Here is a 26,774-nt window from a genome sequence, read left to right as displayed (position 1 = left end):
TTAGGAACAGATTTCCAATAGATTTCAGAATGAAATGCAACTCTATGGGCCATCGATCTGCAGGTAGCAGCAGATCGACCTAGATCTTCCATCCTGTCAGATAGATCAAATCCATCGAAATCGATCGAAATCAGCCACAAATCGATCGATCAATAGATTTGAAAATTCTATAGAGTCGATCATTCAATCGATGGCTGAAATCAACCAGTGTATGGTCCCCGAGGAACGGGTAGCTGCTATCTGGGGGGGAGGGGGTTTCTGGGTTGCCTAATTCTGCTATATAGGGATAAGGGAACAAAGGCTACCTAATATTTGCCGTCCATGGGGGTGGTGGGGGGCAATGACCACCTAATACTGCTGTGTGGCAGGAGGGGGTATGTTCATATTTGCCCAGAGCTCCTCCCTCACCTTGGAAGTCCAGGTTTGACACCTGGCCCAGACACTACTTGTCAGGGGCGTAACTGGGAGGAACAGCCCCTGCGACTGTAGGCGGGGCCCAGAGGTGTGGGTGGGCCCCAACTACTAACCTTCTCTGATACTCCAGATCAGGTGTTTATGTGGCTCAGACGCGGACATAGGCCAGTGCAGACCGTGCAGCTGCACAGGGGCCCCATGTCCTCTAGGGCCCATGCCATTGGACCAGTTAGGGCCTAATTATCCTCTAAGCTTTTCTCCATGTATTTATCTCTGAAACTTAAAAGAAACAGTGATCATAACTTGTAGACCAGTCATATACAAGTTTAAAATGTGTGCTACATTAATACAGTGCCTAGACAATGTGACCTATGATCTGTTGTGACCACACCCACTCACATGGGGCCCGATTTATTTATTTTTGCACAGGGGCCCATTGTTGGCTTTGTCCGCCACTGATGTGGCTACACATGTTATGGGTGTGAAGAGCCTTATTGCCACACTTGTTTTATGACCCTTGTATGTTGAACCCCCACGTTGAGAGGGTCACAAAGGAGTGACAAGGGAAGTGTTGTACTGTGGCAAGGGAACTTGTACTGAGTTTGGATGTTCTCACCTGTTTTTGCATTTGTTTTTTGTCTTCTAGGCACTATGTTTTCCTCCCACATCATAAAGACATACTGGTAGGTAAACTGAATTCACCAGATAACGTGGCCCTAGAATTATGACAGGCATTTTTTTTTACCTACTTTTAGGAACAGTTGGTTGGTTATATGAATGAATTATTATGTTCTCTGTAAAATGCTGTGGAAGATGACAGCACAATATACAGTGGTTTCAAAAGTATTCGGCTCCCTTGAAGTTTTCCACATTTTGTCATATTACTGCCACAAACATGTATCAATTTTATTGGAATTCCATGTGAAAGACCAATACAAAGTGGTGTACATGTGAGAAGTGGATAGAAAATCATACATCATTCCAAACATTTTTTACAAATAACTGCAAAGTGGGGTGTGCGTAATTATTCGGCCCCCTGAGTCAATACTTTGTAGAACCACCTTTTGCTGCAATTACAGTTGCCAGTCTTTTAGGGTATGTATCTACCAGCTTTGCACATCTAGAGACTGAAATCCTCGCCCATTCTTCTTTGCAAAACAGCTCCAGCTCAGTCAGATTAGATGGACAGCGTTTGTGAACAGCAGTTTTCAGATCTTGCCACAGATTCTCGATTGGATTTAGATCTGGACTTTGACTGGGCCATTCTAACACATAGATATGTTTTGTTTTAAACCATTCCATTGTTGCCCTGGCTTTATGTCTAGGGTCATTGTCCTGCTGGAAGGTGACCCTCCACCCCAGTCTCAAGTCTTTTGCAGTCTCCAAGAGGTTTTCTGCCAAGTTTGCCCTGTATTTGGCTCCATCCATCTTCCCATCAACTCTGACCAGCTTCCCTGTCCCTGCTAAAGAGATGCACCCCCGAGCATGATGCTGCCACCACCATATTTGACAGTGGGGATGGTGTGTTCAGAGTGATGTGCAGTGTTAGTTTTCTGCCACACATAGCGTTTTGAATTTTGGCCAAAAAGTTCCATTTTGGTCTCATCTGACCAGAGCACCTTCTTCCACATGGTTGCTGTGTTCCCCACATGGCTTGTGGAAAACTGCAAACGGGACTTCTTATGCTTTCTGTTAACAATGCCTTTCTTCTTGCCACTCTTCCATAAAGGCCAACTTTGTACAGTGCATGACTAATAGTTGTCCTATGGACAGAGTCTCCCACCTGAGCTGTAGACCTCTGCAGCTCGTCCAGAATCACCATGGGCCTCTTGACTGCATTTCTGATTAGCGCTCTCCTTGTTCGGCCTGTGAGTTTAGGTGGATGGCCTTGTCTTGGTAGGTTTACAGTTGTGCCATACACTTTCCATTTCTGAATGATCGCTTGAACAGTGCTCCGTGGGATGTTCAAGGCTTTGGAAATCTTTTTGTAGCCTAAGCCTGCTTTAAATTTCTAAATAACTTGATCCCTGACCTGTCTTGGACCTGTCTGGTGTGTTCTTTGGACTTCACGGTGTTGTTGCTCCCAATATTCTCTTAGACAACCTCTGAGGCCCTCACAGAGCAGCTGTATTTGTGCCGACATTAGATTACACACAGGTGCACTCTATTTAGTCATTAGCACTCATCAGGCAATGTCTATAGGCAACTGACTGCACTCAGATCAAAGGGGGCCGAATAATTATGCACACACCACTTTGCAGTTCTTTATTTGTAAAAAATGTTTGGAATCATGTATGATTTTCATTCCACTTATCATGTGTACACCACTTTGTGTTGGTCTTTCATGTGGAATTCCAATAAAATAGATTCATGTTTGTGGCAGTAATATGGCAAAATGTGGAAAACTTCAAGGGGGCCGAATACTTTTGCAACCCACTGTAAGTGTATAGTAATAAAGAAAATGTTAGTCACATCATTCTGCAAGCCATGCACCTGTATTCAGTAGTGGAACCAACGCTATTCTGTGTTGTGAGTAATAGACACAGGATTACACACCGCTATGCCATGACTTGCTTATAAGCACGGCCTGAGTTCAGACGCATGTATATACACAGACCAGGCAAGCATACACAGCACTCTTGTTCCACTGCACACTCTTTAACACCATGACCTTTATATACACAAGAGCGCAGGTCCAGGACGCACATTGCTATACCATGATCTGCACACACTCAGCCTATCAACACATTGTCCAGAAACTTCCTGTTAACTGTTACACTTCAGGTGGAAGAATTGGCCGTGCATCCTGAGAGAGTGAATGGAGATGCAGCGAAGGGCAGCAAAGTGAGTCTTTGTTCCATATAAACATCCAGTCCTTTCAAGGACAACTGAAGCAAAAAAGATATGGAGACTGCCAATTGTTTATTATTTACGCAGCACTGTACAGAGTATATATTGTCTTGTCACTAACTGTCCCTCAGAGGGGCTCACAATCTGGTCCCTACCATAGTCATAGGTCTATGTACAGTATGTATCATGTAGTGTATATATTGTAGTCTATTGCCTGGAGGAAACCCACACAGACACGGGGAGAACATACAAACTCCTTGCAGATGTTGCAAGGCGAGAGCGCTAACCACTATGCCATCGTGCTGCAGAATTGTCATATTTATTTCCTTTTAAACAATACCAGTTCCCTGGCTATTCTGCTGTTCCTCTGCCTCTAATAGTTTTAGCCATAGACCCTGAACAAGCATGAAGCAGACCAGGTGTTTATAACGTTATTGTCAGATCTAACAAGATTAGCTGCATGCGTGTTTCTGGTGTGATTGAGACACTACTGCAGCCATATAGACCAGCAGGGCTGCCAGGTAACTGGTATGGTTTAAAAGGAAATAAATATGGCAGGCTCCATATTCTTCTCACTTCAGTTGTCCTTTAAATATGACTTGGAGTTTGGAAAAAAAAGTGTGTACATATATATATATATATATATATATATATATATATATATATATATATATATAATACACATGTATGTTATACAGTATCTCACAAAGTGAGTACACCTCTCATTTTTTATGGGACAACACTAAAGATATGACCCTTTGATACAATGTAAATAGTCAGTGTACGGCCTGCGATCCAGTGTAAATGTGTTTCCCATCAAAATATCTGAACAAATAGCCATTTATGTCTAAACCGCTGGTAACAAAAGTGAGTACACCGCTAAGTGAAGAATGTCAATTTTGCTCAATTAGGCCCGGTTCACATTAACGTTTTTTTGCGGATCGGAACCAGAACGTATACTGTACAAACGAAACGGATGTGAATGGATCCAATGTTAACCTATGGATCCATTCACATGCGTCCGTTGCTACGAATACGTTCCGTATTTTCCGGTCCCCGGACCTGAAAAATTGCTGCAGGCCCTAATTTTCCAGACCATTCTGCCTAGCGGAACGGATCCGGACAAAAAATGCAGCAGCATTGGGGCAATGTAAAATGGAATGTTTCTTCACACTAGTTCCACGGGGGATGGGGGCATGTGCCGACGCGAATCAAGCGAAGGGGAGGGTGAGGGGAGGGTGCAGCAGCCGGGCGGGTATGCTAGGGAGGGTTTATACGTACCTAATCTTCAGCCGGCAGTAGAGGCTTCCGTCTTCTTCCGCGTCATGTGACTAGTCACATGACGCGCTGTGTAGTCACAGCGGAAGAAGAGGAAGCCTCTACCGCCAGCTGCTACGGAAGATTAGGTATGTATTTGACTGAGCCATCCGGATCCGGTGAAGCGGAGATCGGGTCTGCTCACCGGATCCTTTTGGCTCAGAACGTTAATGTGAACCGGGCCTTAGCCATTTTCCCTCCCCAGGGTCATGTTAGTGTTACAAGGTCTCTGGTGTGAATGAGAAGCAGGTGTGTTGAATTTGGTGTTATTGTTCTCACACTCTCTCATAATGGTCAATGGCAGGGGCATTGCTAGCCCCAAAGATCAGTGGCACGTGCCCTGGATCTATTCTGGAGTGCCCCGCATGTCCCCCTTTCAGAGTCAGATGGTGCCTCAATGCGGGCATGCTGGGAGCTGTGGTGCATTAATCAGGGGTATGCTGAGTGCTTTGATGCCTCTATGTGGGCATACTTGGTGCTGTGGTGCCATGCTGGGCACTGTGATGCCTTTATGGGGGCATGCAGCCAGGGAGCTGTGGATCTTCTATGGGGGCATGTTGGGAGTTGTGGTGCCTTAATGGGAGGCCCGTGGGAGCATTGTAGGTGGTCCAGCAGAAGTTCAGGGAATGCTACGGGGGAGCTGCCAGACAACCTGGCAGCAGGTCAGCCCACCCAGCAGAAAACCAGACTAGCCAGCACAGAAGCTAGTTAATTCTGCCTAGTTATGTGATATGCTATATTTTTTTGTATGAATGGAGAGGGCTTCATCCAACATTTTGCTGAGCAAGCCTACTAAGACAGCTTTTAAGTTCATGTAAATTTTGCTCCACCCATGACCACACCCACATTCTGGTGCGTGGCCACACCTATTTTGCAGCTGGCGTTGCCAAAAGTGCCTCGGATCTGGCCACACCTATTTTCCAGTTGGAGTTGCCAAAAGTGCCCCGGATCTCTTAGGATCCTAGCAACACCCCTGGTCAATGGATGTACAACATGCCACCGCATGGCAAAGAACTCTCTGAGGATCTTAAAAAAAGAATTGTTGCTCTACATTAAAATAGTGTAGGCTACAAGAAGATTGCCAACACACTGAAACCGAGAAGCAGCATGGTGGGCAAGAACATTCAGCGGTTTAACAGGACAGGTTCCACTCAGAACATGCCTCACCATGGTCGACCAAGGAAGTTGAGTGCACATGCTCAGAGTTATATCCAGAACATGATGCAAAAGAAAGCATGCAAGCAGTTTGCTGAAGACAATCAGATTAATATTCACACTACTGGAACCATGTCTTGTGGTCTGATGAGACCAAGATAAACTAATTTAGTTCAGATGGTGTCAAGCGTGTGTGGCGGCAACCAGGTGAAGAGGAATATAAACACTAAAGACAAGTGTGTCTTGCCTACAGTCATGCATGGTGCAGTGGCGTAGCTAAGAAGCTATGGACCCCGGTGCAAGTTTTACATGGGCCCCCCCAAGCACTCTATACATAACAATTGATCCGGCGCACCAAAACCTGCCAAGGATTTTCACGGTATCAGAGGTGCAAGTAGGGGATGGAAAACAGTTTGTTAATGATTACTACTATACAAAGCATCTGTACGAGTGATTATTACCAGCACAGGGCCAATAGAGAGCTAATATTGTGCTTGAGGGAGGGCCCCGATGCGGTCGCTACCTCTGCAACCCCTATTGCTACGCCCCTGGCATGGTGGTAGAAGTGGTTTAGGGCTGCACGAGTGCTGCTGGCAGTTGACTGAAGGAACCATAAATGCCAATATGTACTGTGACATACTGATGCAGAGCATGATCTCCTCCCTTCGGAAACTGGGCCAGAGGGAAGTATTCCAACATGATAATGACCCCAAACACACCTCCAAGAAGACAACTACCTTACTAGAGAAACTGAGGTTAAAGGTGCGGGACTGGCCAAGCATGTCTCCAGATCTACACCCTATTGAGCATACGTGGAGCATCCTGAAATTAAAGGTGGGAGTAGTTTCTAACATCCACCAGGTTCATCATGAAGGAGTGGAAGAGGATTCCAGTGGCAACCTGTGAACTCCATGCCCAAGATATTTAAGCCTGTCTTGGTAAATAATGGTGGGCAGACAAAATATTGACACTTTGGGCACAATTTTGACATTCACCAGCATTTTAGACATAAATACATGAATGGTTGTGTGTTGCGTTATTTACACTATTATGCTAGCTGTACAGTACACTGAATCAAAGTGCCATATCTTCAGTAATGTTCCATTAAAAAAAAATCAGACAATATTTACAAAAATGTGGGGAAAAAAAAGTTTTAACATACCGTATATATTTATTCATACATCTGTGTGTATATATATGTAGGCAGCATGTTGGATAGTTAATCACCTTGCAGGACTGGGGTCCACAATTCAGATCTGGGATTGTTCACTCTCTGCATAGAGTTAGCATGTTCTTGCTGTGTCTGCGTGGGTTTCCTCCAAGCACTGTGGTTTCCTCCCACATTCCAAAAACATACAGATAAGTTCAATGGTCCCACTTCAAAACTGACCTTAGGCTATGATAGCAACATATGACTGTGGTAGGGATTAGATCAGGCATGGGAGAATTTGGCCCTCTAGCTGTTGAGGAACTACAAGTCCCACAATGCATTGCAGGAGTCGGACAGCCACAGTCATGACTCAAAGGCAAATGCATTGTGGGATTTGTAGTTCCTTAACAGCTGGAGGGCCAAGTTTGCCCATGCCTGGATTAGATACTGGGCCACCCTGATGGACAGTTAATGATGACTAAATACTTTTGTAAACAGCTACAGGAGATGTCAGCGCTATATAAATACACAAAAATATTGTTAGCTACATGTCAAGAGCTCGTAATCTGTTACTTGTGTTATTGCCTGAGGAAGCAGTGAAATACCGGTGAAGCGTGTTGCATTGTTTTGTGGAGCATTCAATACAATGTGCCTGAATTAGACAATTTGAGTCTTCATTGGGGAGGTAAGTCCACCACTACCTCCCATTTTTAATTTTTGCATTTTTTGTGGGATTGCCATTCAACCCAATTTAATGTGCCATCGCACCCAGAATCACAGAGCAAACACACAGGGAAACCATTTGCACTCTTTCCTGTGTGCTTTTTAAAAGGTTAAAATGACGCCTAATAGATGGACCCATGTGTGCTTGTTCTTGGCATCACATGTTCCTATAGTTAGTATATAACACTGTTGGGTTCATTACCATCCCTCTATTAACACCACCAAAGTTGCCTCTGGACTGTGGGAGGACATTAGACAGTGAGCTGCTATGAGACAGAGGCCCATATGCAAGTCACTTTTTCTCCTAAGTGATATTTGCATACATTGTCAATGAAATGCCTTTAAAACCACGAGGAAGCAGGAAAATACTTACATTTTGGCAGCACTTTTTCACCTACTTGGTAGTTAACTGCTGAGTGCTGAAAAGTTATTTTGAAAAGAAGTTGAAAATGTATCTCCTAGGAGAAAACCCAGGAGGAAAAAACAAAGTTAACTTTATAGGGGCGAGTATGCCCGATCCCATACACATTTCTGTTCCTAAGTTTTCCTTCTGTTTTCAGCAACTTTTCAGCATCCTTCCATTATAAAAGTACCAAAAAAGTAGGTGAAAAAGTACTGTTAAAATTATGTTGCTTGCTGGTAGCTTAAAAATGCAGTTTGATAAGATATAAAAATATCACCTAAAAGAAATCATAGAAAAAAAAGTGAATTGAAGCAGGCCCAGTGTTGGTAGGAGTTGTGCAGTGCACTCTGTAAAGCTGTTTAACAAGTCAAAGATGTATAAACAAAAAAATTAAACTCAAGGATTGGACTTATTGCCTTCTGTTTGCTGAGCTACACCCAAAATTGAACAAGGTATATTTTCATAGAAATCCTGCTGATTATTGTAAATTATAAGTGTTACCTATGGAGCTTATCTGGCCAGTGAAAAAAAAAATCCGGTATATTACCCAGGTGTTTGCTTGTACAGACTATTTATGGTCACCAGTGGTATAGCATAGAAGCTCCGGGCCCCAGAGCTGGATAGTGTACTGGTTAAGGGCTCTGCCTCTGACACAGGAGACCTGGGTTCAAATCTCTGCTTTTCCTGATCAGTAAACCAGCACCTATTAAAAGAGGAAACCTTGGGCAAGACTCCCTAACACTGCTACCTCCTATAAAGAGCGGTCCAGTGACTGAGGTGATCATTACCAACTTAGCACCAATAAAGAGCTAATAAAGGGGTTGAAGGAGGCCCCTCTGGTCCAGAGGCCCTGGTGCGGTCACTATCACCTCTGCATCCCCTATCGCTACGCAACCAGTTTAATGATAGGGTTTGCCTTGTTCAATTTTTTTTGTGTGCTTTAACCACCCAAAAAAATAAAATAAAAAAATAATTATATATATATATATATATATATATATATATATATATATATATATATATATATATATATATATATATATATATATATATATATATATATATACATATATATATATACATATATATATATACACATATATATATATACACACATACACACATACATATATACACATACATATATACACACACACACACATATACATATATTTTTTTTTATCACACAAGAACACTGCAGACAGCCATGTACTTATTTTATCGTTCTATACGGGCTTTTCTTTCATAAGGCTTAACAAGGATGTATTAGGTAGCTCCCATAATACCCTGATAAACAGATTTGATCAGATCATGGGATTTTGCGTTGCTGCGCTCAGATCAGTGGAACATAGATTCCAGCTAGCTGCTTTGGATTACTGACTTTTCTACATGATGAGCCAATTGATGGCTTTGCTAACCATTTATTTTTTGTTATCCAGTAAGCCACTAGGGTGACTTTCCTTGTCCCATGCAGAGCAAAGACCAAACAGCGCTTTCTTTTATAAAAGTGATTTTATTTGCAAACAGAATCACATAAAATGAGATCATTTATTTCTTCCCAAGCAAAATGCTTGTAAAAGCTTTATTAAAGAGACTGACAGAGGAGGAGTCGGATGTGTTATGGCAAGGGCTGACTGCGCACTCATGTACAGGAAACAAGGGATACAACAGGCATTTGGCCAACTTAAGCCTCTTGGGCTGCTGCGGAACTACAAGTCCTAGCATGCTGCAGCTAGGGAGTTTCGCAGTAGCTGCACAGTGTTAAGTTGCCCAAGCAAATCCGCTTAGTAGAGTAACATCAGAGTGGCTAAGTCCTCCTCTCACTCACAGACACAGGTGTCTATGCCAATACATAGTATTAAAAGTCTATATTCTGCACGCTCCTTAAAACAGAAGCAATAGGAGATACAGCCACCATAAAGAAAGCAGCCTATCAAAATAATCATTATATTAGTCCTGTTTAGACATCATCCCGTTCACCAGGTTTCACTCTGACCCACTCCAAGTTGGAATCTTATCCGGTGTAAACATAGGTGCAAATTGGATGTATCCCTCGAAGAATGGACGTCAGAAGGTCGTTAAGTGGGTTAGTTTAGCACCCTGGTAAAGTGTTTGCCAGGGGCCATACAATACAGTTTATTCAGATTCAGTCTGTGCCCCATCTAGTCTTTACACAGCTGGGATTTCAGTACAAAGAGTCCAGGAAGATGGCCTCACATTTGGTCTGGTGCTAGCACTTTTTGATAAGGCACTTGGCTGTGTGTCTTGGCCCCAGGTAACCACAGTTTAGAGTCCTAAACACACACGTATTTTTTCCACCAGGCTTTAGATAAAGTCTTCATCTTGCTGGCAGTAGCTGCCATTTTCCTCTCCCGCTGGCCTCTGAGGTCGGAATAGCGCAGGCCGGAGACGATGGCCATATCAAACACCTCCTTCAGGTTCTTCTGAGTAAGTGCCGAACATTCAATATAACCTACAGCCCCAATTTTCTCAGCAAGGGCTTTGCCAGAGGCCAGGGGTATAGGTTTCTCCCGGTACCGCGCCAGCTGGATTAAGACTTTGACGTCTTCCCGAAGATCACATTGGGTGCCCACTAAAACGAAAGGCACATGGGGGCAATGACAATGAATCTCGGAGATCCACTTCTCGGATATGTTCTGGAAGGACGATGGACTGACCACGCTGAAACACAGGATGACCACATCTGTTTTCGGGTAGCAGAAATGGCGCAGTTTGTCAAATTCATCCTGAGAAAGAAATAAAAACAGAAGTTATTTCTGGTTTCTGAAATAATGCAAAGGTTTACCCTACTGCTGTATGATATAGAAATGATCTGTGGTGGACATGAACATATAAATGTAAGGAAAGGACGAGATAGGTAGCTTCTCCTGCAGGGTGACAATGAGGGAAGGGTGCGTTATGGAGAATTTCTCATTTGCTCCTGGGGGAGGGGGGGGGGGGGGGGGGTTGAATGTGGTAAGAGAAGTATTTTTATGGGTGTTTCAATGCATTTTTATTATGGTCATGTGCTTACAGTGTTTGCTTCGATTTTCATTTAAGTATACATGAGACCTACAGAGGTTAAAGCTAAAGTAAAGTGTGTATAGGTGTTCCCTGATGTTGCTGGCCTTCCCTGTAGCAATCTGGTCAGACCACTGTCCTTCCAGGCCTATTGTTCCCTGTGGGATTTTCAGAGGGCGTTCCTTCAGTATGGTGCCGCTCACACTTCTCCCCTACCTGTCTCCAGTGTTGGACTGCAGGCTGGAAAAGCTGAGGAAATCCACTTGCTGGCCAAGCAGAAGTAATCAGGTGTTGCTGCTCGCAGTGAAGACTTGCTGCAGGTTTCTATTGGGAGTGATAACACAGGGTTTCTGCTGCTTGGCCAGCAGGTGGATTGCCTCAGTTTTACCACCTCCCAGTCCAACACTGCCTGTCTCCATAGAGCAGCATACTGCTTGCCTCCCCTACCCCTCTCCATAGAGCAGAATACTGCTTGCCTCCCCTACCCCTCTCCATAGAGCAGCATAATGTTTGCCCACCCCTACCCCTCTCCATAGAGCAGCATAATGCTTGCCACCCCTACCCCTCTCCATAGAGCAGCATAATGCTTGCCACCCCTACCCCTCTCCATAGAGCAGCATACTGCTTGCCTCCCCTACCCCTCTCCATAGAGCAGAATACTGCTTGCCACCCCTACCCCTCTCCATAGAGCAGAATACTGCTTGCCTTCCCTACCCCTCCCCATAGAGCAGAATACTGCTTGCCCAGGAGCTGAAGGGTGTCAGTGCAGTCATCGTTCCAAAATTATCTCTAAACGTTATTTGAGTTGACAGATCAGTAGCTTAATATATACTGTAGATATTGGTACTGTTGCTGCAGGCTAAAGCAAAGTGTTAAATTATTAAAGCTGACGTGGATCTCTATTTTGCATCAAGTAATATACAGAGATTTTTATTTTTTTAAGGGAACTTCCTAGATATTTGGAAGCATGGATTCCATACACGCATAAAGAACCGCCATAACAAAACATGTGAAACACATTTTGAAAACACACTGTAAATGGCTTTTTCCTGTGTAGCTGTCATTTATAGTAATTATAATTTACTGTCTGTCTTTTACTGACAGGTTTTGGACTAGCACATCTCATGGGGGATTCTCAAGGTTTCCTTTACTTTCAAAAGCACCCCATGCAAGGCAGTGGTACAGTCCACCTGCCAGAATAATGTTCACACAAGGAGGCAGGCCAGCTGCCATCTTTGTATCGCTTCTTGTCAGGGAGGTTGTTAAGTGACTACATAGGAAAAATGCCATTTTCAGTGCATTTGCTCTGGAACAAAAATGTACATGTTCTATGCATGTGTTGTATTTGAAATATTGTCGGTTTTAGCATAAAGGCCATTTACGCTATGTATGCATGCTAGATTACTGTTGTATTTTGGTTCAGGTGACAGTTCAGGAACAAGTATAGAGAGTGTGTGTGTGTGTGTGTGTGTGTGTGTGTGTGTGTGTGTGTGTGTGTGTGTGTGTGTGTTTACAAGCTGGAGGTGTGTGTGTGTGTGTGTGTGTGTGTGTGTGTGTGTTTACAAGCTGGAGGTGTGTGTGTGTGTGTGTTTACAAGCTGGAGGTGTGTGTGTGTGTGTGTGTGTGTGTGTGTGTGTGTGTGTGTGTGTGTTTACAAGCTGGAGGTGTGTGTGTGTGTGTGTGTGTGTGTGTGTGTGTGTGTGTGTGTGTGTTTACAAGCTGGAGGTGCTCGACATCACAGATAACTGAAGAGGAGGCCCGAGACATTGAGGTTTGGTTGGGGGTGAAACTATTGCTGCTACGTAGGCTAGATTTGAACCCCGGACAATCATATATAATTGTCTCCCAAAAAAATGAGGCCTGTATAGGTAATTTTAGTAAATGACACTTGTTCAGCTAGTTACACTTACTGCAGGATGACAGAGGCAGCCATAAGACATGGAGAGGACACCTCCCACTGCAGGGTGACATAGGAAAGAGTTATGCTGGCTGGAGCCCATCCCTCCCACCACAGGCACTATGAGGCATGAAAGCACAATTCTCTCTCATGCTGACACAGAATGCAGGCTGCGATGGACTATTAATGTGCATACCGAATAGCTGGGTGACATAGGCCATAACTGAAGAACTGCAAGAAATTATGGGTGCCCCTCCTTGCCTCACGCTGCAACATGACGCAGTGTTCACACATACACATGCCTACAAAGCGTAGAGCTTGTCCTCAGACTCACAGCATTCTTACCTGGCCTGCTGTATCACAGAGCTGCAGCTTCACCGGAATGTTGTCCACCTGCACCAGAGCTGCAGAAAAAAAAATACATAAATACATGTTAATGAAGTATTTGGAACTGTAATCCCTGTCCATGCGGGCCACATGACCCTGGACTGTTACACATGCAGATTTAGCATGACGCCATTCTATTTGTTCTAGGGAGGAGTTGGCAGGACGTGACCTTTAGCTACAGACCCACATCCAGGCTCAGTTCAGCATTATGTACGACTTATTGTGTCCCTGACTCCCTTCTCTATAGGCAAGGAAGCCAAGCTATACAATAAGGCAGCACAAGCTGTAAATCAATTATGTAATGACACAATACTGCACTGCTCAGATAGCGAAGCGAACAACAACATCATGCAATATTATAGGTACAATAACACTAACGCTGCCATAAAAGCATAGCAGATAATAGAGAATGCAACTAGTATCAACACAACAGTATAATCTACAAAGGAATATTGGCAATGACAGATGAGATTAGGTCTATTCATGTTAGACTTGAGTGTGAACCAGTTAATAAAAATATTAGCCTCCAAGATACATTCCTGGATGGAAAAAAAAAATCACAGTGAGAAGAATTCCCCCCAGGGATAACCTGTAATACCCTAAATTCAGATCCCTTTCTCCGATTGTGCGGGAAGAACCGTACAAGGAACCCAACCTGACCATGAATGGAGAAACCGAGAAATCTGGAAGCAGGTCAAATGCAAGCAATATTGGGGACCCAGAGGGTGCAGGTTCTGCAGAAGAGAGGTCTATACTGTTCAGACCAAAATCTGCAGAAACCTGATTAATGGTTTTAAACTGGATTTGGTCACACACAATATAAGGATGAATCTCAAGACTTCAGTCAATCGTTACCCTGGATAATATTCTATTTCACTTGGGAAACAATAACATGTCCAGCATACACCGAATTTGCTTTCGTACTTATAGGACTTCATTTTGCTTTCCGGCAAAATGATATTCAATTGAATAATGACCAGACCATTCTCTCCAGTTATCAGATTATGTCTACACTAATTTTCTGCACTGATAAAATGCATACAAGGGCACTGTAGCTGACAGCCATTGTCAGCCTGGAAAGTTGAATGGCCTGACTTATCTAATACGAGTGTCTATCTAGGGGTGTACGAAAGTAAACGAACGTCAGAACTTCGCCTAGAGTCGAAAGATTTTGTTAATTTTTTATCTGCTCAGCGATAATTGTGCCAACATAAGCCAGTGTCATACTTCACAAGTAGCCTTATATGGGTTACTGGAAAAAAGCCCATATCAGGCAGATCCGATCGTTCTGACTTTTGATCAAGGGCAAGTTTGCTTGAAATAGTTTTTTCCATGGTGTTAGGAAGTCTTGACCCGATCAGTAGTCAATCCCTGATTGTGTAATTTACTGAGCAGAAGATTACCAGGGTTGCAGGTTTTAATCAGCTTTGAGTGGATCTGTACTCAACATTCCAGCGTAAAGTCAAAATACTCATAGATTCAACCAAGCAATTTATAATAAAAGTTGGCTAGCATATTCTGAACTGTGAATGTGCTAAGAATCAGATTATGCCTAACAACCAATAAGAGTCTGTCAATAAGGGCCTCATCATTCAAATCTGTCATGCTCTCTTTTTCTGTAATACAGCCATAAGGAAACCTACCTGCAAAGTCATCAAAGGCGGTTGGAATGTATCTCGTTGGGTAACCATTGGTGGTGTAGCTGACCAGAAGGCTGGTTTTGCCCACTGCCCCATCTCCTAGAAGCACACACTTCAGGTTCCGCTCTTGACACCCAGCTGTTGGCAGAGGCTTAGGCTTGTGAGGTGGCACAGGGGGTGCAAAGTGTGACGTGTACTCCATGGACAGATCCTGAGGGGGCATGGTCCTCCGGCTTAAGGGTGTCCACCTTGCCAGGTCTGCACAGGTCTTCTGACCAGAAAAGCAGAGAAGACTTTTTAAAAAATCCCTTTTCCCCTCCCTCTTTGTGCAAGACACCCCTGCACTCCTGGGAACGCAGCAGGCTGAAAGCTGGGATCAGGAGAAGGGAGGAGCTGCAGACCAGGCTGGGATAATCAATGTGGAGAGATGAAGAGAACTCAGGGATTTGAAGCAGTTGGGGGAGGTGAAAGCACAAGGAGGAGGGGAACTCTGGGGGGTGGGATAGAGCAGCTCTGCCTTTCACAGGACAGTTTTGCATAGAAATGGAAAGAAGGCTTGTTCTCTCTCTGCAAACTAAGTTCACTGACTGTAGCACATTGCTCTGCACTGGTCATAGATGAGTTAAACCATCTTTCTCTGGACTGCTCCACCCTACTGGCTGCATTGAGAATGAACTGTTCATGTCCTGCACAATGGACTTTCCAAGCAAACCTGGACTTTAACTCTCGCCTGTCCCAGCTACCAGAGCACGGGGAGTATCCTGCTCTGCAGAGCTGACAGTCTGCTACTGTGTTTCTCTGCCAGTGGCATTGTTTAACAGTTAGCACAGGAAACACCTTTTGCAGCTCACCAGAAGTGTGAGCCTTTAGATCTTGTACTTTTTTTTTTATTTGACAGGGCTGAGATTTGTCTGTCACAGCCATAAACTTTTCAACTATAAATAAAAAACACAGAAGCAGACCACATGACGCTTTCCAGAGATCTCCTATTTAAGCACTGCCATGCACCACTTAGGTGATATTCCCAGTGCGGTGGGTGCGGAATAAGGGCAAACACGTTACCACAATGAGTGCAACAGTGACCGTGCTGTGTGCGACGCAACATGTGGCTAATGCTTTCCTGTTCCATTGCGTTGCGGTCCTGCAGAAGACTTTTTGCAGCACTTTTGCTGATGATCAGCTGAACTGCCAGGCAACTGGTATTGTTTAAAAGGAAATAAATATAGCAGCTTCCATATCCCTCTTAGTTCAGGTTCCCTTTAAAATGTACCCGAGGCGAGCCTTAGTCATGAAAAAACATACTTACCTAAGAAGAGGGAAGCCTCTGGATCCTATAGAGGTTTCCCATGCTGTCCTCTGGTCCCCCGTCACCGAATGTGGACCCCCCAGATAAAACCGACATGGGCTTGTCGGTAGGAACATTGGGGCCACGCTCCTCTTGAGGCTACTAAGCAGGCGTGGCCATGCTGACACGGGTGCAGCACAAACACGCTTGTGCCAGAAGAGGAGTGTGGCCCCGAGATGTTAAGGGGGATCCCAGTGAGCGGTAGATGGAGCAAGGGGGACCTGGGAAGCCTATACAGGCTCCAGAGGCTTTCCTCCTCTTAGGTAAGTATGTGTTTCTGAACCCAAGCCTCAGTTCAAGTTCTCTTTAAAACACTTTAAAGGCTCTTTCACAATAGGGCAGATTTTGTGCGTTAATGCAAACGGCAGCCGTTTGCGTTAACCAAGGTAAGATGAAAGAAAGAGGTTCTGTGGATTTAAAAACAAAATGAAAACAGACACTTATCTGGGCTTTTATTGGCCCCCTGTAGCGGTCATGTCCCGCGCCGTCGTCCTACGATCCTCTGTTCCCCACCGCCGGCACCGGTTAATTATTTATCCAACAAGATGAATAGTGCGCACTCATGCTCACATCTCCGGGAGCTTACTGAGCAGGCGCAGTACGAGGTTTTCTTGCACTGCACCTGCGCAGTAAGCTCCCGGAGACATGAGCAAGAGCGAGCACACGCACGGCCGTGCAGCTGCATTCTTGCTAAAGGGATAATTAGACCAGGACCGGCGATGGGGAACGGTTGATCGTAGGATGACGGCGCAGGACATGACAGCTGCAGGGGGCCGATAGATGCCCCAGGTAAGTGTTGTTTGTTTTTTTTAACTCCACAGAACTCCTTTAAAGTACTTGCCTCAGTAGAGGGAATCCTCTGGGTCCTCCAGAGGCTTCTTCAATCCTTCTTGAGCCCACCATTGGCTGCCAGGACCCTTTTCTTCTTTGCAGCCGCACTCTTGGTGCACAACTGGCGACCTGTGCAATAGTACGGAGCCGCTCTTCTTCTTCGCAGCCGTGCTCACAGTCCACGAAAAACTGGCGTCCTGAGCAATAGCACAGAGCCACTCCTAGACGTGGGAAAAGACGTGCACAGGTAGCTAATGTGCTGCAACGCAGGTGTGGCCTATCTTGTGCCTGCACAGTGTGGCTTGGCTTGTTCACAGACAGGCGTATGGCGCGCAAAACTATTCAACTAGCTTTTGTCAAATAGGCTAGCTGGATTGGCAAACATGAGGGGGATGGAGAAATCCTCTGGATTATCCAGCGACTTCCCTCTACTGAGGTACCGTAACTATCTAAATTTTACTTTATTTTTGCCTTCAAGTACACAAGTCCATTTACAAAGAATATTTGAAGTTTGTTTGGAGCTCCACCTGCTGGTTGGAATATCTAAGCTTCTTACATTACTGCTGTAGTAAACAAGCCTCTAATTACAGTAAGTAATCAAACCGCCTGTCCCTTTAAGGCTCATTTACACAGATGTTCAGTCACTTGTTTTCCTGATGGAAAAGCATCACTAGCTGCTGGGGAAACTGGACCATACAGGAGTATTGCCAATAGTACACACAGGTGCTCATTATCAGCACTTGTTTCGTGCAATGTCAGTTGGGTGGAGGAATTTTGCATCTCTTAAGCCTCATACATTTGCTAAATGGCTCTTGGCTGAATCGGCCGTCCGGTGCCGTCTATGCTGAGACTCTAGCATGTGCACAGCCTCCTTGATGAGTCACCCGAAGTGCCATATTGTCTCCGATGAGCGCAAGCCAAGCACGTTGTTTCCCTACTCACCTCATCCGCTCAAGGTCGCTTCAGCGTCCTTCTCTTCCCCCTTCCATAGCAACAAATCGTTTTGCTAGCCTATAGGATAGCTATGTGTCTGTACTTCACTCAGCCCCAAACTGTTGCCTAAGGCAGTGTTTCTCAAACCTGTCCTTGTGACTCCCCAACAGTGCATGTTTTGTAGGCAACCTCGCCCATACACGGGTTGGGTTATTAGTGTCTCAGGTGGATTCCATGTAGCTGAGAGGGTACTAGGAACACACTAGGCAGAATCAGATATGTGTTTTCCACTATGTGCTATGGAAAACCCATATGTGATTCTGCCTAGTGTGTTCCTACCCAGCCACTAATTACCCCAGCTGTGCATAGGTGAGGTTGCCTGCAAAACATGCACTGCTGGGGAGTCACAAGGACAGGTTTGAGAAACATAGGCCTAAGGAATAAAGTCTTAATTCATGCAGGCCAGAGTAACTGTGCACATCTTTAGGCCTCCTTTCCATGAAATTTTGATAGGCAGTGAAATGCCTCTCAAACTCTCACAACTGCTCACTGCTGCCTGGCAACTGCTCGCTGGTGCCTGGTAACTGCTCACTGCTGCCTGGCAACTACTTGCTGAGCATACAGTTCAACTGCCCGTGGAAAAGAGGTCTTAGGTAGAAACTCTCTTAGGCCCAGTGCACACCAAAAACCTCTAGCAGATCCGCAAAACGCTAGAGGTTTTTAAAGCAGATTTCAGAGCGATTCTAGGCATGTTTTCTACACATGCCTAGCGTTTTTTGGAGCAATTTTGTGTAGCAGATTACAAATATTGTTACAGTAAAGCTGTTACTGAACAGCTTCTGTAACAAAAACGTCTGGAAAACGGCTCTGATCTAGCGTTTTTTCACTTTCCTATACTTTAACATTGAGGCAGAAATGCCTCAGAAATCTAAAAACTGCAGCAGCCCCCAAGTTTGCGTTTGTGGAAAAAACGAGCCGCTCTGGTGTGCACCATCCCATTCTCTTTCATTAGCCAAGCAGTTTTCCCCTGCAAGCGTTTTAAAAATGCTCCGGGCTCTTTCACACTAGAGGCTGCGGTAGAAAAGGCTAAAACACTGCCTTTTGCTGTCAGCGTTTTACAGCCAATACACAGCGTTTTCAAAGCGTTTTACAGCTCATATGAAAACGTCCTTTCTTTTTTTTTCTTTAACAAGAAGTCAACAAGTCAGCTGTAAAACGCTTTGAAACAGATGTAAAAAAGCTGTAGTTGGCGTTTTCCATTGACTATCATTGAAACGCGAAAAGCCGACTTCGGCTGTAAACAGCTTTGAAAAAGCTCCGAGGAGCTTCAAAACGCAACTCCCAAAAAAGCTGCTTTAGGTATGAAAGGTAAAATGAAAGTCTATGGACTTTTATTTTACCTTGGAAAACGCTAACTATGGTCTTGTACATAAAACGCCGAAACTAGCCTCTAGTGTGAAAGAGCCCTCCAGAACCGCTCTGATGTGCACCAGCCCTTAATGGGTACCTGAACTGTCACATGATGAGATAAACATAAATACATGTAGTACAAGTCCTACTTGCTTTGAATTGTAAACTGGCTCTTCTGACTCCCAGTTCCTGTAGACCTGGAGTTTGCATATTCATCAAATATTTGGCCCATCACTGCTGACCAGTGTCTGGGGAAAAAACACCAGACCAAAATGATTTTTTGTGTGTGTTTTAACTCTTTTTTTTTTATTGAGGGAAAAATGTCAAATGTAGCAAACATTAAAATTTGTTGTTACAGTTCAATCAGTTTATCATATAAAAAACAGAATTAACAGGATAATCAAGAAATAAAATAAGGCAACGGGCGGAAACATCAGACTATTTAGCCCGTAGAAAAATAAAAAGAGAGGAAAAGAAGAAAGAGAAAGAAGGGAAATTTAGGTATAGAAAGATTAACATTTTAACAATGCTTATGTCATATGTGCATATTTTCATAGTTCCTGATATATAACCATTTATCCTTAATAAGCAATGTTCACTATATAGTGATCAAAATTGTTACATCAAAATGTAATATTTAGTATCTCCCCTGTATTATGTTTTGTACTCTACAGCTCTTCATCCACTCCTCAGATGTTCCCTTCTATGTTTTTATTGGAAGTTTTTAAAAGTTTCCTTATCCCACCAATCCCAATTTTGCTCAAATTTTGTATTGAGTTGTGCAGATTTGCAAAGATTTTTTCATAATCATAGTTGGTGTCTATTATCTTTATGATCTCCTGAAATGTTGGGGAATCGGCATCTTTCCAGTGTCTGGCTATTGCTATTTTTGTTGCTATAAACGGATTTGTTTTGATCCCTTGTTAGGCCTAGTGCACACCAGAGCGGTTCGGCAGCGTTTTTCGATCAGCTTGCGGATGTGGAAACGCTAGGGTAATGTATTTCAATGGGCTGGTGCACACCAGAGCAGGAGGCGTTTTGCAGAAACGCATACTCCCGGGCTGCTGCAGATTTTGGATTGCGGAGGCGTTTCTGCCTCCAATGTAAAGTATAGGAAAAACGCAAACCGCTCTGAAAAACGGCAGTTCAGAGCGGTTTTCCAGGCGTTTTTGTTACAGAAGCTGTTCAGTAACAGCTTTACTGTAACAATATATGAAATCTACTACACCAAAAACGCTTCACAAAACCGCAAAATGCTAGGTGAAACGCTACATAAAAATAAGAAAAAGCGTTTCAAAATCTGCTAGCATTTTGCGGATCTGCTAGCAGGTTCTGGTGTGCACCAGGCCTTATTGTTGGTTTATACGGTTACTGGTCCATGATAACCAAGTCCTTTGTGCATCATTCATTCTCGCTGTGGCCATTAGGCTTGGTTCACAAAAACAGTTCTGTGACAGTAAATGATGGCCGCGGCGTTTGTTGCTAAAACGCTGTCCGTTCAGATGAACAGACAGCCGTCGGTACTATCAATGTCGCATTTTGATCTGAGTATTCGCCGTTATCTGCCTGTTGCTTAGCATTATCCTGGAAGCAACAGGTTGTTTCCAGGACCGTTTAGCTCCACACTTCCGTGTCCTTCTGTGGGGATGAAAAACGCTTCATGCAACAAAGCGCCGCTAAAAGCCGACAAATGCTTTTTTGCAGAAAAGCATTTGCAGCGAGATGCTGGGCTGCTGCGGGTGGCTGGTTCAGCCCTAAATAGTGGTGTGTCTGTGAATGCACAGACAGATGGTTATGGCAGATATTATCTATGTACAGAGAACAATGGAAAGCCTGTACGGTTATGTTAATGGAGGAATAATGAATTCATTCATAACTAATCACTTTTCTCTAATGTTTGTAGGTAGCCTATAGTTTTCTGCATAGGCACGCGCGCACACACACAAATACACACATAGACACACAAACACACACACAAACACGCAAACTCACGTACATACACACACAAGCACGCAAACTCACGTACACACACACACACACGCATGCAAACTCACGTGCGCGCACACACACAAGCACGCAAACTCACTTACACACACACACACGCACACAAACTCACGTGCACGCACACACAGGCACGCAAACTCACATGTGCGCGCACACACACACAAGCACGCAAACTCACGTATACACACACACACGCACAAGCACGCAAACTCACGTATACACACACACACACGCACAAGCACGCAAACTCACGTACACACACACACACACAAACACGCAAACTCACGTACACACACACACAAGCACGCAAACTCACGTACACACACACACAAGCACGCAAACTCACGTACACACACACACAAGCACGCAAACTCACGTACACACACACACACACACACACACACACACACACACACACACACACACACACACACACACACACACACACACACTTTTTTGATACATACAGTATGTGCATAGTCTAAGCATACTTTACCATAGTGCTAATGGATCCCTCTGGTGTTGTTTTCAGGGAACACTGACTTTAGTGGTGAATGCTAGAAGAGACTGAATCCTCTCACTCATAGTTTCCTAATTAACATTCCCTAAGCATCAGCAGGGAGCCATTCACCTCATTGTAAATACTGTACAGTACAAACTGCATTGTGAGCGTGAGAATGCAATGCACATATAGTATATGCTAAACTGTATCCCGGGTTCTCAGACTGAAGCTGGGCATTCACATTTTAGGTTTGGTAAGTGATTGCTATCTACCTGATGTCTATAATTTGCCAAATTGCCCAATTAGATATTAGGGCTCAGCAGAGATCTGATTATATCCCATTTGCTCTGGTATGTGGCCATACTCTTATCAATTTTTCCTGTTCGATTTCTGGTAGATTCGATCAGTCTGATCAAATCTGCTGGGAATAAACACCCTCAAAATGATGGAACAGACTGAGGACCAGTAAGGCTCTATGGCAGGGGTAGGGAACCTATGGCTCAGGAGCCAGATGTGGCTCTTTGGATGGCTGCATCTGGCTTGCAGACAAATCAATAGAGGTTGAGTCACTAAGCTGCGCCGCTCAAGAAGCGCAGCTTAGTGTGGCAGCGCGAGTAAAATTTTTAAAGTAGGCACGCTACTGCTGTAGCATTCACTACTAGCTAGCTTATTCGCGCTACCCTAAAACTAACGGCCTCTCCAATTGTACTTGTATTTAGTTTGAAACATATTGTATGGCTCTCACAGAATTACATTTTAAAATATGTGGCCTTCATGGCTCTCTCAGACAAAAAGGTTCCTGACCCCTGTATCCAGAGGTAAGTATCTAACTTAAAGAGGAACTCCAGTTAAAATAACAACAAAGTGTTTAATTTGTACAATAATTATGTATACATTATTTAGTCAGTGTTTGCCCATTGTAAAATCTTTCCTCTCCCTGATTTACATTCTGAAATGTATCACATGGCAGCATTTTTACTACTGGCAGGCAGGTGATGTAACTAGAAGGAGATGCTGCTTGCTTTTTTGGCAGTTGGAAACTGGAAGCTGTTATTTCCCACAATGCAACAAGGCTCCCACAGTGTGATGTCAGCACCATGCTGCTCACATGACACTGTGGGAGGGGTTTCACTACAATATCAGCCATACAGGGCCCTTGATGATCCATTTTAGAAAAGGAAAATATTTTTTATGATAAAGGGGGTATCAGCTACTTATTGCGATAAAGTTCAATTCTTGGTTATGGTTTCTCTTTGAAAATGAGTTTCCTCACTTTGTGTTCACTTTAAGCCAAGACCTCAGAAGCAGGGCTGGGTGGAGGCAGAGGCGAGAGAGGCTCCAGCCTCAGGGCGCAGAGTAGGAGGGGGCGCACAACTTACGCAGCTATCATTCCCCTACTGTTTTTGAAGCAGAGAGAAAAGAGAAAAGGGCATACATGGCAATGACTGCAAGCCAGATAACTAGAAATTAAGGTGTTGAGGGCCCTGGGGCGCGTCTTAGTCTAATAGCAATCAGTGTGTGACGGCTGGGTGGAGGGATGGAGGGGCGCACTTTGGTGTCTTAGCCTTGGGTGCTGGAGGACCTTGTGTCCTGGGTCTGCTCAGAAGTTGCATGATTAAGCTAATGAGGGGAACATATTTTGCTCCCCTAGAGTTCAAGATTCAAATTCCAGCCAAAGATAGCTCCATCTAGTTGGTACAGTATGTTATTCCCAAAATAAGCGTTTCCTGCAGGTGCTCTAGTTTATTCCCACAACCTCCAAACACACGGGCAGGTTAACTGGTTCCCTCCACAAAATGTACCATAGACTGGGATAGGGACATTAGATAGTAAGCCCCTCTGAGGTATAGTTAAAGATGTGGATTGTTCAGTGGGGATGGTCCTGCCTAGGAGAACTCACGGAGAAGCATGTGATCAGTTTGATCAGCTGATAGATTTGTAAGGCTCTGATCACATGAGTTCTCCTAGGCAGGCCTAATTGTTCAGTATGCTTCTTAAAGCTCTTTACTGAATAAAAGTGTCAGCAGTGAAAACATGTCTAATAATAACAAAATTATTATTTTAACCTGATTAAGCCCATCTGGATGACCTAACAGGATCACAAAATTTGTTCCTAGGAGCTTTTAAAGTACCCATAAATATGAGATAGATGCTTGACATCCACTTTTTGGCTAGATTAAGGCATCAGGTTTATTTTTATACGTGTAAAGGTGGCCACACACGATACAATAAAATGATCAGATTTTACAGTAATTCGATAAAAACGATCGTATCTCTCGAAAAAATCTAAAGCTTTTTTTTCATTCGACTGAAAAATCCGATCGGATTTCCCGTTTTTTTTTTATTTAAATCGATCCGGAATGCCAGATATTTTTCTTCAACCACTACTAAAGATTGTATGGTGTGTGTTGGATTGTTAATTTTTTAATATACACACCCTAGCAATTTTCTCTGAGTTTCCAATCATTTTTATCATAAATGAGGAAAACATTGAACATAGGTGTGAAATGTATGTTACAATCAGTCAGAAAAATTGATTGCAATTCTTAAATTGAACAGATATTTAAAAAATTGTATGGTGTGTGGCCACCTTAAGGATGACTGCTGATCATGTGATCTTCGGTAGAGGAGAAATAGGACAGGTTAGGAAACTCGTCCTAGTCGCTATTGTTCTCTAAGCAGACAAGTGGCACCAGCAGTGTAGGCTGCCTCCTTTCTATTTCGGAGCCGTGAACACATCAGCATCCAGCTGGGACAGCCATTCATACTCATCAATAGCCTGGATAATGCCCCAAGGCCTAGCTGCACATTCAACTGCCCTCGGGTGTTTATGGCAAATAAGAGGCCGACTTTCTTATGCAGTCCACAAACCTGGCTTCCCCGACTCTGACATGTACCCCAATCATGCATGGGAAGTGTCATTTTACAAACAGTCAATTTTGAACAGTGATTTTGTTGAGCTTGCAGACCGCTACTGAATTTGGTTGATCAGGGCACGATGCTAGGAATCGCCTTTAGGTTGAAACTCTTGATAGAAAGTACACAAAGGGAAACTGGGAGTCCCATAAAAACATTGAGGGCCCGTTTCCACTAGAGCGAATCTGCATGCGTTTCCTGCATGCAGATTCGCATAGACAATACAAGTGGATGGGACTGTTTCCACTTGTCAGGATTTCTGAGCGTTTTTCTGTGCAGAAAAAATCTGCACGGCAAAGCCATCAGAATTTGCATAACGCATACCGCTATGCGATTCTCATACAATGTATTTAATAGGAAATTCGCATGCGGTTTTGTTATGCGAATTTTCATGCCAATTCGCATACAATTTTGCATAGAACAATGGAAAAACACACAGGCACTGCTATAGTTAAATTTGCATACATAGTCATCCTAGCAAAATCGTATGAAAATTTGCATACAACCGCATGCGAAATTCGCATCTGCATTTTTTCCGCGGCGATTCCCACCGCACAAGTAGAAACGGGCCCTCAGTCTTGCCAAGTGCCTCAATCATTTGTAAGCATTCTGGCTAATACTGTGCCTGTAGTGAGTGACAGTTCTGGCAAGCTCAGCTTGACCAAGGGGCATGTTCTGTCTTACGGAGAGGGGAAGAGGGACAATGGCAAGACATATTTGCCCCCCAATAAATAAGTAAACAGATAAATGGGAGGTTACTTGTACAGATAACAGCAGGATTTTTCATATGATTGTTCTGCTTTGCAGATTTATTCATAGAACTGATCATAACTGGTTTAGATATGATTGCAAGTTGGATTCTTAAGTGGTGTGGATCAACTAAATACAATCTTTTCTTTTGATCTGAGTGATCTTATCGAAAATATGTTCATTTGCTAAAAATTGTACCATTATTAGGCACCTCTTTAGACATCATTCAATTTGATGAAATTTTAAATTGAACAAATATCTATTAAAAATGGAGCTATACTCATTTGTGTTAGAATGAGAAACACGAAGGCAGAAGCAGTGCACAGCTGATGTCTGCAAAGCTTTGTACTTCATCAAGGCACACTCAGTTAAGCCCCAGCTACACGATACGATTCTTTGTGCGATTGGATTACGATTCTATTTACGATCAGATTAAATCGGACATGTCCGATCGGGATTCGATTCAATTTGCCATTGTTTTGCAATGGCAAATCAAATTGAATCGAATCGAATTCCGATCAGACATGTCGGATTCAATCGGAACGTAGATAGAATCATAATCGAATCGCACAAAGAATCGTATCGTGTAGATTGGGCTTTAAAGGGACACTGTAGGGGGGGTCGGGGGAAAATTAGTTGAAGTTACCTGGGGCTTCTAATGGTCCCCCACAGACATCCTGTGCCCGTGCAGCCACTCCCCAATGCTCCAGCCCCGCCTCTGGTTCACTTCTGGAATTTCAGACTTAAAAGTCTGAAAACTACTGCGCCTGCGTTGCTGTGTCCTCACTCCCGCTGATGGCACCAGGAGCGTGCTGCACAGGCCCAATATGGTCTGTGCCTGTGCCGTGCGCTCCTGGTGACATCAGGGGAAGCGAGGACATGGCAACGCAGGTGCAGTGGTTTTCAGACTTTTTAAAGTCTGAAATTCCAGAAGTGAACCGGAGGCGGGGCTTGAGCATTGGGGAGTGGCTGCGCGGGCACAGGATGCCTGCGGGGGACCATTAGAAGCCCCAGGTAACTTCAACTCATTTTCCCCCGACCCCCCCTACAGTATCCCTTTAACCACTTGCCGACCGCACGCTTATACCGTGCGTCGGCAAAGTGGCAGCTGCAGGACCAGCGACGC

At 44.1% G+C, this 26,774-nt stretch overlaps 2 protein-coding genes across 3 annotated transcripts in view; one reads left to right on the top strand and one right to left on the bottom strand.

Annotated features, from left to right (window-relative positions):
- ACTMAP (actin maturation protease) overlaps positions 1-26,774 on the top strand; it is a 339,819-nt gene that overhangs the window by 199,687 nt on the left and 113,358 nt on the right. For both annotated transcript variants that reach the window (XM_068250795.1, XM_068250794.1), the window contains one exon: positions 1,061-1,097. The gene's annotated coding sequence lies outside the window, so the exon portion shown is untranslated. The remainder of the gene's footprint in view (positions 1-1,060; positions 1,098-26,774) is intronic.
- Positions 9,506-15,387, bottom strand: RHOU (ras homolog family member U). The gene is made up of 3 exons (XM_068250788.1): positions 14,961-15,387; positions 13,276-13,334; positions 9,506-10,759 (listed from the first exon to the last, which is right to left on the bottom strand). The coding sequence occupies exons 1-3, from the start codon at positions 15,178-15,180 to the stop codon at positions 10,307-10,309; spliced, it is 732 nt and encodes a 243-aa protein (XP_068106889.1). The 5' UTR covers positions 15,181-15,387; the 3' UTR covers positions 9,506-10,306.

This window comes from Hyperolius riggenbachi, chromosome 8 (assembly GCF_040937935.1).
Source record: "Hyperolius riggenbachi isolate aHypRig1 chromosome 8, aHypRig1.pri, whole genome shotgun sequence".
Lineage (NCBI taxonomy): Eukaryota > Metazoa > Chordata > Amphibia > Anura > Hyperoliidae > Hyperolius > Hyperolius riggenbachi.
The sequence above is the reverse complement of the archived record's forward strand: the minus strand, read 5'-3'. Positions and strand labels throughout refer to the sequence as shown.